The sequence below is a fragment of the Chanodichthys erythropterus genome, chromosome 1 (assembly GCF_024489055.1).
Source record: "Chanodichthys erythropterus isolate Z2021 chromosome 1, ASM2448905v1, whole genome shotgun sequence".
Lineage (NCBI taxonomy): Eukaryota > Metazoa > Chordata > Actinopteri > Cypriniformes > Xenocyprididae > Chanodichthys > Chanodichthys erythropterus.
In genome coordinates, this window is record NC_090221.1 from 1,433,046 (window position 1) to 1,449,443 (window position 16,398).

At 36.9% G+C, this 16,398-nt stretch overlaps 2 protein-coding genes across 2 annotated transcripts; both read right to left on the bottom strand.

The window, feature by feature from the left end:
• Positions 1–1,050: 1,050 nt before the first annotated feature.
• prelid1a (PRELI domain containing 1a) lies at positions 1,051–7,466 on the bottom strand. Its single transcript, XM_067384708.1, has 6 exons — positions 7,327–7,466; positions 6,641–6,762; positions 4,369–4,594; positions 3,816–3,929; positions 3,223–3,301; positions 1,051–1,745 (listed from the first exon to the last, which is right to left on the bottom strand). Exons 2-6 carry the CDS (start codon positions 6,730–6,732, stop codon positions 1,624–1,626), a joined length of 633 nt encoding a protein of 210 aa, XP_067240809.1. The 5' UTR covers positions 6,733–6,762; positions 7,327–7,466; the 3' UTR covers positions 1,051–1,623.
• Positions 7,467–15,151: 7,685 nt separating this feature from the next.
• On the bottom strand, positions 15,152–16,282 carry npy7r (neuropeptide Y receptor Y7). The gene has a single exon (XM_067412329.1). The coding sequence runs from the start codon at positions 16,280–16,282 to the stop codon at positions 15,152–15,154; it is 1,131 nt and encodes a 376-aa protein (XP_067268430.1).
• Between the last annotated feature and the right edge of the window lie 116 nt (positions 16,283–16,398).

A 16,398-nucleotide genomic window follows, 5' to 3' on the forward strand; every position in this document is an offset into this window, starting at 1 on the left:
TTTTTTTTTTTTAATATGATGCAAAGCTATAACGCAAATGTTATATATGTACATAATTTAAAAAAAAAAAAGAAAATATAAGGATGCTGATGACTCTTAAAATGCGTCATCAGTCTGAAAAAGGCCACGTTGATAGACTAAACACTTAATACGCATGTGTATGTCGTCACCGTTTTCACAGATTCGCAATTTTTGCAGTTTACACGATGTATCATTTTCAAAAACTTCCACTTTGAAACCCCGTTTTCAAAAGTTTGTGTTTTCAGACCACCAAAACGCTGTTGCCGTGTAAATGAACGTTTTTAGTTGAAAAGTTTCGTGTAAACAGCCCCTTAGATCACGCTGGTGTTTGAAATGGAGATAGCGTTTTTTTAAACGATTAATCTTGCAGCTCTACACCTCAATATCAGACCTCAACCCTTTTATCAAACCTGCTGAGAACATTTAGGTCTCTTTGAAAAAGCTTTTAGTTTAATTTCTGAAGAAAATGATTTATCGGTGAACATCATTATTGTTTAAATTCATGTTCCTCATAAACGTGAATGAGAATATCTTCTCCCTCTTGCAGCATCTCTTCTCTTCTCTGATGATGAGGGCGGGGCAACCTGTCACTCACATGAGATCCACCAATAGCAAACCACAACCATCCAATCAATTCCACACGGATAAAATCAAGCCCCGCCCTACATTTGTTCTTGTTTGCAAAGCAGTTTCAGCACAATAGGGAAGAAAAGACTATTGTGAATTACGTTTCATGTCTTGTTTAGGCCAGGTTTCACAGACAGGGCTTAGATTAAGCCTTAGTTCATTGCTTTTAAAAACATGCCCTAAAAAACATTACTGGTGTGAATCTAGAGACAAACTTAAAACAGCTCAACCATGCATTTTAGTCTGAGACTAGACTTAAAACTGAATCCGGGGGTTAGTGTTACAAATGCCTCATCAGAAATCTACTTGATCCATTTAAAAACAATGGCACCGATTCATAAAAATAGTGGTCACAGTGCAAATGAAATCACACAACATGTCAGATAGATAGAAAATATTTATTGGTGGTAACTGTTGATAAACAATTGTTAAGAGCTATAAAACATACAAGCTATCTCACCATTTCACTTAATGCATTTCTTGTTTCAAACACTGGACATCTGACATTCTGAGACAACTTTAACACTTGTAATCGGACATTGCCGTCTATCCACTGCAATCCTTTCTGGCATTTGCTCTCGCGTGCCGAAGATCAGGCCCTTCTGAGGAACGCTACGACTGCTGGAATCGTGGACCATCAATGATAGAACTTCAATTTGAAGCAGCGAATCACATTGCTAAACAAGGCAGATTACACACCTCAGCAAGAGTGAATATGAGGATTCAGAGAGACAATGATGGAAGAACAACAAATTAATTTAGCAATCAAAAAAAAAAAACGCAAACATCTCATGTAAAATCAGACTTGATGAAGCAGGAGGAGGATGTTGCTGCATTAAATCGAGTTTACAGGAGAACTTCAGTCAAAGAGCACGTTGGTTTCACTAAATGCATACTGAGAATGTCTCGTATCCAGATGTGTCATGTGATGGAATGGAACGACACGGAAGTGCTGGGAGAGTCCTGCTGTCTTCATCATACATACTGCTTCTTCTGAGCTTGAGACGCCAAATCCTTCGCCTTCACTTTAGCAGCGAGCGCAGTTTCACGAGCCTTCACCGTTGCGGTCTCGGCCAGCGTTCGTGTGGGAGTTTCACCTGCACGGGAACGAGATCCAGCTTTACAACAAATCTGATTAATCCATTAATCTATGGAAGCGTTTCCACCACAAAAAAAAAAAAAATGAATTGCGACTTCTCAGAATTCTGACTTTTTAACTCACAATTGCGAGTTATAAAGCCAGAATTCTGAGATAAAAAGTCGCAATTCTGAGATAAAGTCGCAATTGTGTGATAGAATTCTGAGATAAAAAGTCGCAATTCTGAGATAAAAAGTCAGAATTCTGAGATAAAAAGTCACAATTCTGAGATAAAAAGTCGCAATTGCGTGATAAAAAGTCAGAATTCTGAGATAAGTCGCAATTGCGTGATAGAATTCTGAGATAAAAAGTCGCAATTCTGAGATAAAAAGTCGCAATTGCGTGATAAAAATACAGAATTCTGAGATAAAAAGTTGCAATTGCGTGATAAAAAGTCCGAATTCTGAGATAAAAAGTCGCAATTGCATGATAAAAAGTCAGAATTCTGAGATAAAAAAAGTCGCAATTGCGTGATAAAAAGTCAGAATTCTGAGAAAGTCGCAATTGCGTGATAAAAAGTCAGAATTCTGAGAAAGTCGCAATTGCGTGATAAAAAGTCAGAATTCTGAGATAAAAAGTCGCAATTCTGAGATAAAAAGTCGCAATTCTGAGATAAAAAGTTGCAATTGTGTGATAAAAAGTCAGAATTCTGAGATAAGTCGTAATTGCGTGATAAAAAGTCAGAATTCTGAGATAAAAAGTCGCAATTCTGAGATAAAAAGTCGCAATTCTGAGATAAAAAGTCAGAATTCTGAGATAAAAAGTCGCAATTCTGAGATAAAAAGTCGCAATTCTGAGATAAAAAGTTGCAATTGTGATAAAAAGTCAGAATTCTGAGATAAGTCGTAATTGCGTGATAAAGTCAGAATTCTGAGATAAAAAGTCGCAATTGCGTGATAAAAAGTCAGAATTCTGAGAAAGTCGCAATTGCGTGATAAAAAGTCGCAATTCTGAGATAAAAAGTTGCAATTGTGATAAAAAGTCCGAATTCTGAGATCAGTCGTAATTGCGTGATAAAAAGTCAGAATTCTGAGATAAAAAGTCGCAATTGCATGATAAAGTCAGAATTCTGAGATAAAAAGTCGCAATTGCGTGATAAAAAGTCAGAATTCTGAGAAAGTCGCAATTGCGTGATAAAAAGTCAGAATTCTGAGAAAGTCGCAATTGCGTGATAAAAAGTCAGAATTCTGAGATAAAAAGTCGCAATTGCGTGATAAAAAGTCAGAATTCTGAGATAAAAAGTCGCAATTGCGTGATAAAAAGTCAGAATTCTGAGATAAAAAGTCGCAATTGCGTGATAAAAAGTCAGAATTCTGAGATAAAAAGTCGCAATTCTGAGATAAAAAGTCGCAATTCATCTTTTTTTTTTTTTTTTTTTTTAGTGGCGGAAACGGGCTTCCATATTAATCAGCTCCTGCATGCTGGAAGCATCTTACCTTGCATCTTGGCCAGGACGTACTCAAAGCCTTTCATGGTCTTTGTAACGCTGCTCTTAAACCGGGCAAGACCGAATTCCTGAAAATGGGATAAAGCACTTTGAAAACACTTCTGCTGCCTAAACAGCTGTTAGATATAAACACACACATGATGCATCCATCCGGACTGTTATTCAAATGTAATTAAAGGATTAGTTCACTTCAGAATTCAAATTTCCTGATAATTTATTCACCTCCATGTCATCCAAGATGTTCATGTCTTTCTTTGTTCAGTCAAAAAGAAATGAAGGTTTTTGAGGAAAACATTCCAGGATTTTTCTCCTTATTGCGGACTTCACTGGGGTTCAACGGGTTGAAGGTCCAAATGTCAGTTTCAGTGCAGCTTCATGGAGAAAAATCCTGGAATGTTTTCCTCAAAAACCTTAATTGCTTTTAAACTGAAGAAAGAAAGACATTAACATCTTGGATGACATGGAGGAGAGTAAATCATCAGGAGATTTTAATTCTGAAGTAACTAATCATTTAAACCGAACACTGCGTTCTTCGAAATCAACATGAGCACATGATGCACACACTTCCTGTCACCCGCTGACCTGAATAGCTCTAGAGAGGCCGTACAGGTTGGAGGAAATCCAGGCCTCTCTCTTGATCTCGGTCCAGCTGTTGTTGTCCGGGTTCACTTTGTACACACAACGCTCTTCAATACTCTACAGACAGAAAACACACAGTTAACCTCCTGATGTTCATGTCTAGTCAGGCCAGTTAATAATAAACATGAAAAATCTCTACAAAGTTCCAGTTCTTCTCTATATCAGTGTTTCTGAACTCCATCTTGAGTTTTATTCACAATGTTCCTCATTTAAATAAAGGGGCGGGGCCTAGTTGAGTTAGTCAGTAGTGTGTTGAAACTGGCGGTTATGGTAAGGGGCGGGACATTTCCCAAACACCAATCACAACACACTGCTCCAGCCGACCAATCAGAGCACATTGTGCTTTTCAGAAGGAGGGGCTTCATAGAGACAGGAACTAAACAGAGCGTTACTGACAGACTCGGAAGAGAGGAGCTGTTATTTAGTTTGTGAAAAATATAAATGCTTGTTGGTTTTGGGGTGTGATTTCAGACATGAGAGCGGGACGGAGGCGCACCATCACACGTGCGTGGCTGATGTTCCAGGTGAGGGTGGTCATGGTCCTGCCCTGAGGATCCACTACTGAGTCCTCGATGATGTAGGCCTTCTGGGCCATGTGAGCAGGCAGAAACTTCTCCGCCCAGCGAGGAGCTCTGCTGGTTTTGGTCAAGAGACGTCTGGAAATCAGACAGTTGTCCGGAGTGACTTCCCGAAATATGATGTCTTCCGTTAAAACATGATTACTGAGGAATACAAACAGAAGAATGAAATTAAATTAAATGTACAATGGTTATAAAACAATAATATATATTGGCCATTCTACAGAATTGATTCAAAGTTAGAGTTTGAAATGTATGTTTGCAAATTGTTTAATATCCAAGGTATTTCAAGTGTGATTTATGAGATTTGTTGTATTTTGAATCCAATCTTTCTTTGTAAAAGTGATAAAGTTTATCAAACTGATTTCAAATTGAAGGATTCATTAGTTTGAATCAAACACTATAATAACATCTTAAATGATAAATCAATATACTTTATTTTTGACAAATCATCCCATGTTTCGGTCATGACTGCACATGTTCAGTAGTGACAGTAACGTCACATAAGATAATTCTAAAACATACTAAAATTCCAATTATTTGCATAACTGCACTAAAATTCACTTTACTTCTCCCAAATAAACGATTATGTTTCCTTTTGTCACTACCAGAACAATGATGTCACGACTAAAACGTGGAGAAATTTCGGTAGTGACAATTTGACGATGATAATCACATGGTTATCTAACAGTTCTGAACAGTTGAACACACACAAAAACTACATTTTATGGAATAACACCCAACAAAGTTTGCTTAATTAGAGAAAAAGGTGTTTGTTAGTGACGTTCCTTAAAGTTGCACACAGATTTTCAGATTTTTTAACACATTTAACTCAGAATGATGATCTATCTGCTGTGAAAGAGAGGCTGTAAAAGGAGGAACAGGAATATTTCCTGATCAGAAATGTAGAAGTGTGTTAAAATCAGACTCAAACGCACACTTTTTCGGTAGTGACGTGAACATGAGGGACACATTTAAAAAAAATAAAATTTCATGGTTTAAAAAATAATATATAAAAACTTTTTAACACCATAAATTAAAAAATATATGGAAAAATTGCAAAAATTATTTAAATATTTTCACGAGTTGAAATTTAGGGGTTAGGGATTCAATAGATAATAGAAGGATCTTAGTAAACATCTCAAATTTGAATACTTAAAGGTACCCTAGAATCAAAAATTGAATTTATCTCGGCATAGTTGAATAACAAGAGTTCAGTACATGAAAATGACACACAGTGAGTCTCAAACTCCATTGTTTCCTCCTTCTTATATAAATCTCATTTGTTTAAAAGACCTCAGAAGAACAGGCGAATCTCAACATAACACCGGCTGTTACGTAACAGTCGGGATCATTAATATGTACGCCCCCAATATTTGCATATGCCAGCCCATGTTCAAGCCATTAGACAAGGGCAGCCAGTATTAACGTCTGGATCTGTGCACAGCTGAATCATCAGACTAGGTAAGCAAGCAAGAACAACAGTGAAAAATGGCAGATGGAGCAATAATAACTGACATGATCCATGATATCATGATATTTTTAGTGATGTTTGTAAATTGTCTTTCTAAATGTTTTGTTAGCATATTGCTAATGTACTGTTAAATGTGGTTAAAGTTACCATCGTTTCTTACTGTATTCACGGAAACAAGACTGTCGTTATTTTCATTTTTAAACACTTTTAGTGTGTATAATCCATAAACACAACTTCATTCTTTATAAATCTCTCCAACAGTGTGTAATGTTAGCTTTAGCCACGGAGCGCTATCAAACTCATTCAGAATCAAATGTAAACACCCAAATAAATACTATACTCACATGATCTGATATGCTGCATGACGAACACTTTGTAAAGATCCATTTTGAGGGTTATATTAGCTGTGTGAACTTTGTTTATGCAATGCATTGCAGAGTCGCAAGCTCGGGCGGGGAGCGCGAGCATTTAAAGGGCAAGTGCGCTGAATCGGCACATTTATAATGATGCCCCAAAATAGGCAGTTAAAAAATTTATTTTAAAAAAATCTATGGGGTATTTTGAGCTGAAACTTCAGACACATTCAGGGGACACATTAAACTTATATTACATCTTGTGAAAAAGCATTCTATGGCACCTTTAAATGTGTTTTTTGCCTGTGGGACAGTTATTTGCACCAGTTCTGTAGAATATGTGTATGTGTGTTTTATTAGTACCTGTAAGGATTGGGGTATCTCTGCCAGAATGCCAAAAACACTTGGTCCCAGGAGCTCTTCAGAAAGCCTGCACAGCTGAAATACTTCACCATTGTTCCCTCTCAACCTGCTTGTGCTAAAAACTAAGAGGACAAAAACAGACACTATTTATTGACTAAAGAGTACTAGCTAAGACAGTGAAAGAGTGGAAACTCATAATTATGGTTAATGAGACTTAATCTATGGCATGAGCTTATGTCCGTTAGCTGCACACATGTCACATGACTGCTTGGGTTCAGAAAAATACTATCTTAATCTCCACAAAGGCTGTGCAGAAACAGCTCAGTCGGATTTAAGAAGATCTTGGGAAGAATTTCACTGAAACCATCATCAAATAAGCCATCTCTAGACTAAATGTGCTGAGACTGTGATACCCAAAATGGAGCTGACTAGATTTTGATGCTGTTCAGATACAGTTACTGAGTTTAGAGAAGACAAACCTACACAAACACCGAATTACACGCTTTAATGCCCACATGGACGGCTATGGAAGCAATTAATAGATCATTTATATTATTAGGGGCAGTAGTGATGATGAATGTGTGCTAGCTCGCGGCTAACGCATGTTTACTCTTTCTGAATGAATCAGCTAATGCTATCTGCTCGCGCGACAGCAATCATTAGCATGGATGTGAACGAGCACTTACCAAAGTAAACAGACTGTGTCTCTGTATCAGCTGATTCCTCTACTCTACATTTCGCGATCACTCGTGTGTCTCTCGTCTACATGACTGACTGACTGTACGTGACAGAAGAGAGGAAGGTCATGGTCAGTGACGACACTTCCGGAAGACCAGCTGAGTCACGTGGAGCCCACCTTAAAAGATTAGTCCACTTTTAAATAAAAATTTCCTGATAATTTACTCTCCTCCATGTCATCCAAGATGTTCATGTCTTTCTTTCTTCAGTGTAAAAGAAATGAAGGTTTTTGAGGAAAACATTCCAGGATTTTTCTCCATATTGTGGACTTGTTCAACGGGTTGAAGGTCCAAATGTCAGTTTCAGTGCAGCTTAAAGAGCTCTACATGATCCCAGACGAGGAATAAGAGTCTCATCTAGAGAAACCGTCGCTCATTTTCGAAAAAGATTCAACTGTATATGCTTTATTCTGCAAAAAGCTTACGCTGTATGTCCTACACCTTCCTTATTCTACTTACGGAACGAACGCGGCACCAGTTCTGTTTTCCCGTGAGTTTAATAGGGAAGGTGTAGGACATACAGCATAAGCTTTTTGAAGCTTTTTGTGGATTTTTAAAAAAATAAATAAACTTTTTGGTGAATTACAGTAATTTTTCTGGAATAATTGTGTTCTGAATACATGAAGGGAGGTATTGGCAAATTCTCATCTAGCAGTTATAAATGTATAAAACTACATATTCACACTCCATTTTTTTATTATAAAGCCACGAGAATATGTTTGGTGCTCCACAAAAACAAAATAACGACTTATATAGTGATGGCCGATTTCAAAACACTGCTTCAGGAAGATTCGGAGCGTTATGAATCTTTTGTGTCAAATCATGATTTGGATCACATGTCTACTGCTGAAATCACGTGACTTTGGCGATCCGAATCATGATTCGACACTCTGATTCATAACGCTCCGAAGCTTCCTGAAGCAGTGTTTTGAAATCGGCCATCACTATAAAAGTCGTTATTTTGTTTTTTTGGCGCACCAAAAATATTCTCGTCACTTTATAATATTAATATTGAACCACTGTACTCACATGACCTGATTTAAATATGTTTTTAGTACATTAATGGATCTTGAGAGAGGAAATGTCATTGCTGGCTATGCAGATTTCATCAAAAATATCTTACTTTGTGTTCTGAAGATGAGCGAAGGTCTTACGGGTGTGGAACGACATGACAGTGAGCAATAAATTACATTATTTTTTGGGTGAACTAACCCTTTAAAGATATTTTCAGATATTTTAAAATAGGAATTTACAGCAAATGAAGAGGTGAAAAGTTACTCATACTCTGCTATAATTCAGATATACAGTATGTTGGGCTGTTATTGCAAAAAAATGCAGATTCATCACGTGACAACTTACGCAAATGAGATTGGGGGAGACGTTAGTAGCCTGAGTTTGACTGGATTTATTAATTTATTCACAATTAAAATACCAACATTGTATGCATATTTACTTTCGAGTGGAAAATATAATTTATTTGTAAATCTATAAAGTAGCATCTTTCAGTCACTTTTGGATGCAGACCAGTGTTGCCAAGTCTGTGGTTTTCCTGTGGAATTGGACTACTTTGACGCGGGTTGAAGCGACCCCAAATAACATGATATTTAGCCAAGGGCGTAATGTCCACTGGGGACAGAGGGACATGCACCCCCAACAACCCCCCACACACACTTTTCAAAATCCTGTTTGTGTCCCCCCCCTCTTTCAATTTAGTTTATTTGATTTTTTTAACCGCACACCGTCATCGCCACGGAGGAGCAGAACACAGAGAGTCTGCCTGTGTCGATGCGCGTGTAAAAAAAAAACATGCACAGACAAATCAAAATTAAACCCTGCGGCTCGTGACGACACATTGATGTCCTAAGACACGAAACGTCCGGTTTGTGTGAGAAACCGAACAGCATTTATATAATTTTTTACCTCTAAAACACCGGAAGTGATGTCTCACGCTTTGCTTCAATGAGAGCGAGACATCACTGCCGCTGTCAGAGCGCGATCAGACCTCACTAACAGAGTGCTGAACGCAGTTGGACATAGTGGTGTTTTAGAGGTAAAAAATGATATAAATACTGTTCGGTTTCTCGCACAAACCGATTGTTTTGTGTCTTAGGACATCAATCTGTCATCACGAGCCGCAGGGTTTAATTTGGATTTGTCTGTGCGTGTTTTTTTGACTCTTATAGACGAAGTTCCCTTTGACACGCATTATACGACTGACAGACGGCAACGGTTGGAGTTAAAAATCATCATTTGTGTTCTACTGAAGAAACAAAGTCACCTACATCTTGGATGCGCTGGGGGTAAGCAGATAAACATCAAATTTTTATTTTTGGGTGAACTTGAACAGCTTTAACTAAAAATATACACAAGCTTAACTAACAGACATTATTCTGATAAGAGTGTTTTCCTACAATGATGTAATGAAACAGTGATAATTTAAGGTTGAGAAGGGAACATTTAAAACACATGTTCATACTTCAGTGTGATCTGTTACCATATCATCATGCTTATGTGTGAATGTGAATAACTGTAATGGGATGATCAGGTTCAGATATCTAAATCAGAGAATATATACTCAATGCTCAGACTTATTCTTTGTTCAATTTGCACACTGAACATGGGATGGAGCTCTTTATTTTGAACTCTCAAAGTTCACCAGATTAATGAATTTATCTTTAAAATGGGGCATGCCCATGGACCCCTGGACATTTAGCCCCGGAATGCAAATTTAACCAGGGAAACCCTGCCAAAAACGTGTATTTTATTCCCCGGAAAGCAATTCGGCTAGTTTTGAGTAGCAGTTTTGTTGTGAAAACTCACTATTTATTCAGCAGTTTCTGTTCCATTCTCTGTCAGCTTGATTCATTAACAGAATAAATAATTTCACTACTTAGATTAGCTTAATCTCTCCTCTTTTTTTAAAAAAAGTGTACTTTAATCACAAAAGAATTTAATTTGTTGCTTAATTTCGTACAGATCATGCTGTTAGAGAAGCTGAAGAATTCAAAAATACATTGTATTCTGTTTGATTAGATTTGTTCCACTTCTCTCCAACAGAGGGCAGAAACTGATCAGATTTGTTCCAAGCCTGACAGAAAATAGTTCCAATCATTCTTCTTTTACTTAGAAAAATAAGATAATTCTGGAGATTACAGGTGCACATTAATATACAACCCCCATTTGCACACAGGATTTGCTCAATGCTGTTTTAAGAACGCATTTATTCAGAAAATACAATTCACTCTCCTGATGAAGTAGTTTTCTTAAATTGCCATATTTCAAAATAACCACCCAATCATGTTAAAAGCTCCAGACATGGACAGAAGTGAGCGTGATGATGTCTGTGTGATCTTCATCTTCTGCTTATTGAATTCTTTGAGGTTTCTTTCCCCGTGTGCAGCAGCAACAACCAGCATGAAAAACACATGAATAATGCAGCAGCTGCATTGTGGATAATATTGTTTTGTTTTCATAATCGCTTCAGCCAAATGCTGATCTTTTTTGCTGTATCTTGTGTTGCCATGGCTAAAATAGATTAGTAGATTTGATAAGGCGCCGAACAGATAAAAACAATATGCAGATGTTGCTATAGTTTTATTTTCCTGTCTGCTTCCAGTGCTTTTAGTTTTCTCACAGATCAGAATAAATAAGCAAGAATTGTCTCATGTCATCTCACTGCCACCACAGTATAGATATCACATATGCCAGTGAAACAAGAACATATATTACATTAAAGATTTGCATACAAAGTACATCATAACCGTCACACCTTATACAGTCAGTAGCATAAAGCAATTTATTTACATGAAGTATCGGCCTTATGCAAATTCACACACAACAACACATGCAATACAAAATCAAATTCATGTAAAACAATTTAAATGCATCACCAAACTGTAACAAAATATAACAAAGACATTCATTAGTGTTCAGATGCACTCATCGGTTGCATGTCGAAGCTTGTAATCGAAATGCTGTATATATTTTTCATAATATGCATGTAGAGTAACACCCAGAAGCACAACTGCAAAATGTGCATTAGACTGTATCCCACTATGCAATATTTTTAACCTTAGAATCAAGGTTGGGCTGCTTAGCTTTGGCACCAGCTTTCTACAAAGCGATTCAGTATTAGCTGTGTGTTCTGACAACATAAAATCCATATATTTTACTCTTTTGAAGAGCTCTTGAAGCATGAAATGCTCAAAATAGTCACTAGTGAAGGGTGTGGGATTGTGTGCGCTCTTGTAGTGCCGTCAGCCAATCAGAGTTGTGATGATGTCATCTCTAGTGATTAGTCACATGAGGCGATTGACTCTGAAAGTTCTGTGGCACCATGAGCGAAGATGGCAGATTGTTATAGTGATCCTGATCTGTCACATGACATTTAGAGCTTGGGTGATTGGCTCTAAGTGTCTACAGAGGTTGGATGATGATGATGAATGGAGTCCACTGCACAAGATGAGCTCATGAGACAATATTGAAGTTTACTACTGTTTGACATGTTCATCGCTGAGTAAAGCAAAATGACTGGGAGTTTAGGGTACAACCAGACTAAAGGCACACTATGAGGAAAGAGAGATTTCGCATAATATCTTCAAAACAATCACCTCAAAGTTTGCACTATTTTTGGTCATTAAATATACAGAAAAAAAATATTAAAAAGGCAAAGATTCTGAGTGCATTATGGCTTTATGATAGTAACAATGGTATTTTATTATATGATATGACTAATATTATATGTTTAAATATGATGGATTGTTTATAATTATGACTATTTCAAAGGTGGATACCCAACTTAATAAATTATATTATATATTAATAAAGACCATATGAATCTAATCATATAATGTCGAATGGAAAATTCAGCCAGATATTTTTTTTTTACCCCAAATACCACACTTTTACTCTTCAGTTACTGGAAAAACTGTTGCTTTAATTACTTGAAAATCAACAAGATCTTTGCCTCAAAATATTTTAGGTAATTTTATAGATTCTCATTTGCTGCATGTAACAAATTAAAATTATTATTATTATTAATTTTTTTTTTACCCCAAATACCATACTTTTACACACTCTAAAAAACACTGGGTTAAAAACGACCCGAGTTGAGTTGAAAATGGACAAATCCAGTGATTGGGTTGTTTTGACCCAGCGGTTGGGTTAAATGTTTGTCCAACCTGCTGGGTTGTTTTTATTTAACCCAAATATTGTTCAAAATTACTGTATTGCTCGCTTAAAATGAACCCAAATTATGTTGGGAAATATTAATGTTTAATAAATGAACATTTATTAATAAGTTGAGATTGGGTAATAATCAAACAATGAACATTTGTTAAATTGCTTATCAATAAATGTTCACTTTATTATTGTTGCCTCTAGTAATTATGTGTCTGATTTTTAATTTCTCACCTATTTTGGGTTCATTTTAAATCAGCCATATAGTAATTTTTAAACAATAGTCGAGTTAAATAAAACTACCCAGCACGTTGGGCAAACATTTAACCCAACTTCTGGGTTAAAATAACCCAGTCGCTGGGTTTGTCCATTTTCAACCCAACATGGGTTGTTTTTAACCCAGCATTTTTTTTTTTAAACTATTGTTTAAAAATGAACCCCAAATATGTTGGAAATTAAAAATCAGACACATAATTACTAGAGGCAACAATAATAATCAAAAGATGTACATTTATTAATAAGCAATTGAATAAATGTTTATTGTTTAATTATTATTCATTAAACTTATTAAGAAATATTCACTTATTAAACATATTAATAAATGTTAATTTCCAACGTAGTTTGGGTTCATTTTAAGCAAGAAATACAGTAATTATTAAACAATACTTGGGTTAAATAAAACTACCCAGCAGGTTGATCAAACATTTAACCCAACAGCTGGGTCAAAACAACCCAATCACTGGGTTTGTCCCTTTTCAACCCAACTTAGAGTGCATATTCTTCAGTTATTCAAAAACTGTTGATTTAATCAATAACAAGATCTTTGTCTCGATATATTTTAGGTCATTTTATGGATTCTCATTTTCTGAATGTCTGTGTAACAAATTAGCGCAGAATCAATTTTGCATTCGTGGATCACACTTACAAAAAAGAAGACTATTGCACTCTAAAAAATGCTGGGTTAAAAACAACCCAAGTTGGGTTGAAAATGGACAAACCCAGCAATTGGGTTGTTTTAATTCAGTGGGTGGGTTAAATGTTTGCCAATGTTTTATTTAACTCATCTGTTGTATAAAAATTACTGTATTGCTTGCTTAAAATGAACCCAAAATATGCTGGAAATTAACATTTATAGCATTTATTAATAAGATATTGAAACAATAAACATTTATTAAATTGCTTATTAATAAATGTCCACCTTTTGATTATTATTGTTGCCTCTAGTAATTATGTGTCTGATTGTGGATTCATTTTAAGCCAGACATATAGTCATTTTTAATCAGTAGTTGGGTTAAATAAAACTACCCAGCAGGTTGGGCAAATATTTCACCCAACCACTGGGTTAAAACAACCCAATCGCTGGGTTTGTCCATTTTCGACCCAACTTGGGTTGTTTTTAACCAAACATTTTTTAGAGTGTGAAGTGTGCTATTAGTATACTTCTTTTAAACTAAAAAAAAAGAAAGTATACTTTCAATCTACTTTATACATATTTCTTTTTATGCACCCTTAAGTTTACTTCAGTTATTCTGACAGAAAAGTCTAAATATATTTGATCTATACTATCGAGATATACTTGAAAGTGTAATTAAGTGTTTTGTAGTTGTGTAATTGTTAAATACTTTTATCCACATACTGTCTTATAAACATATTGATTTATAAAGAAAACAGATATGCTCCTAATGTGTATTTTTGTGTCGTCCACTAGTTGCAATTTACTTCAAATATACTTAAAGTACAGTTAAAGGTCTCAAGTATAAAATAAATACCTAAATAGAAACACAGCAGTATACTTACAGTGCAAAATCATATATAAATACTAAACTATAATAATGATGATGTTAAGTTCAATTAAGGAAAACTTACAAGTATGTTTGCAGTATAAAACTACTAAACTAGTAGTTTACTGAGAGTATACTTCAAAGTGTACTTTCATAGACTAAAAAATTAGCTATTTAAACTATCTGTATACCTGTAAGTTCACTTGTAGTATAGTTGAAGTACAAATGAAAAACGCAACGTTATCGCAAGACCAATTTGTATGTATTTTAAGAGGTTGCTAATTTGTGCTCATATGAATTCATGCGATTTGTTACGGGTAGGTAATTCGCACGAATGTGGCAACTAAAATACGTACGATTTAGCAAAAAATGTACAAATTCATAGGAGTGAGGTCGTACGAATTAATACCAATTAGCCACCTCGTAAAATATGTATGAATTTCCATGAGACCAGGTTGGAAAAACATTTAATAAAACTGTTACATTTAAAATTATACTTTTATACACAAAAAAGTGGGTCAATTTAGTCCCAAGTACTATTGAAATAGTACACTTACAAATTAGTATACTTACTACATAAAGTATACTTGAACATTACATAATAAAATGAACTTGAAGTATACTTATTTTTGCAAGGACAGCCAAATTTCCACATGCAAACTGAAGAGTGGATGGTTAGGAAAGGGCTGCGGTGCCATCTAGTGGTTTAAAGGAGAATAAAATCAAATGTGCCTTTATCCCTGCCGTACCCTAGCGTACTACATACTGTGCAGTAAGCAGTCTTCTCCAGACTGAGAAGTACTCTGTCTCCATGTTCAGACAGCAGCCGCAGGCTGACCATCATTAAACCCGTTCACAATCATCCCTCTCAGCGATCGAGTCCTGAAGGACCCATCCGGGTAGATGGAGTCTGGTTTGTGTTCACAGCGGAAGAACATGAGGAATCCATTCCTGTAATTCTGGTTCATCCAGCCGTAGAGCAACGGATTGACAAAAGTCGAGCACATCGCCACAATGTGAAACAAGGTATAAATGAGTTTGTATTCCTTGAACTTGAGAATCAAGTCCAGATCGCTGGCCAGCTGAAAGATGTGGAAGGGAAGCCAGCAAACCGCGAAGACCACGACCACGAACGCCAGCATCTTAGTGGTCTTCTTCCGGCGGACGATGCTGTCGTTGCGGTTGGAAGGGCTGACGTGGTTCTTCAGTTTGATCCAGATGCACACGTAAGCATAGCTGATGATGGCCAGAGGAACCACATACTGCAGGAGAAGCATTGATAGGCTGTAGATGATGGCGTCCCGGTTGGTGCCGTTGGGCCATTTCTCGGAGCAAACCGCGATATGCAAGTCAATGTAAGGGATTTCCTCTTGGCGATACTCTCGGAAAATAGCCTGCGGACCGGCCAGTATGGCGGCGAACGTCCAGGTCAGGCCGATGATGATGAAGCTAGTGCAGCGGTTGAGCCGCTGGCCGAGGTGGAAGACGATACACCTGTAGCGCTCTACGGCGATGACCGTCAGGGTGAGAATGGACACGTGGACGCTGAGAGCCTGGCTATAAGGTACCATGTGACACATGACCGCTCCGAATTTCCATTCGTCCAGCAACGTGTAAACCAGCGTGAACGGCAAACACACCGTGTCCACCATCAGGTCGGCCAAGGCCAGGTTCGCAATGAAGTAGTTGGTGACGGTGCGCATGTTTCGGTACAGGAAGATCATGTAAATGACGAGGGTGTTACCCACGAGTCCTAGCAGGATTATGAGCGAATATGCAAAGATGAGAGAAATTTGAACGCTCAGGTGCTTGGTGATGTCATCCACAAAAGCTGGTTTGTAGGTGTTCATGCTGTCGTTTCCCAGGCCAGTCTCTTGATCTCCATCGTGGAGCGCGTCCTCCGTTGCATTGGCTAGATCTGATTGGCCCATTTTAACCGAGGACATACAACATGAACCTGTCAAGAAGAAGAGAAAATGTTCAATTCCATTTCCAAACAGTGGTCCAAAAGAACATGTGGAGGTCAATCACATCACATGTATCTGATATACCTCTTCTATGA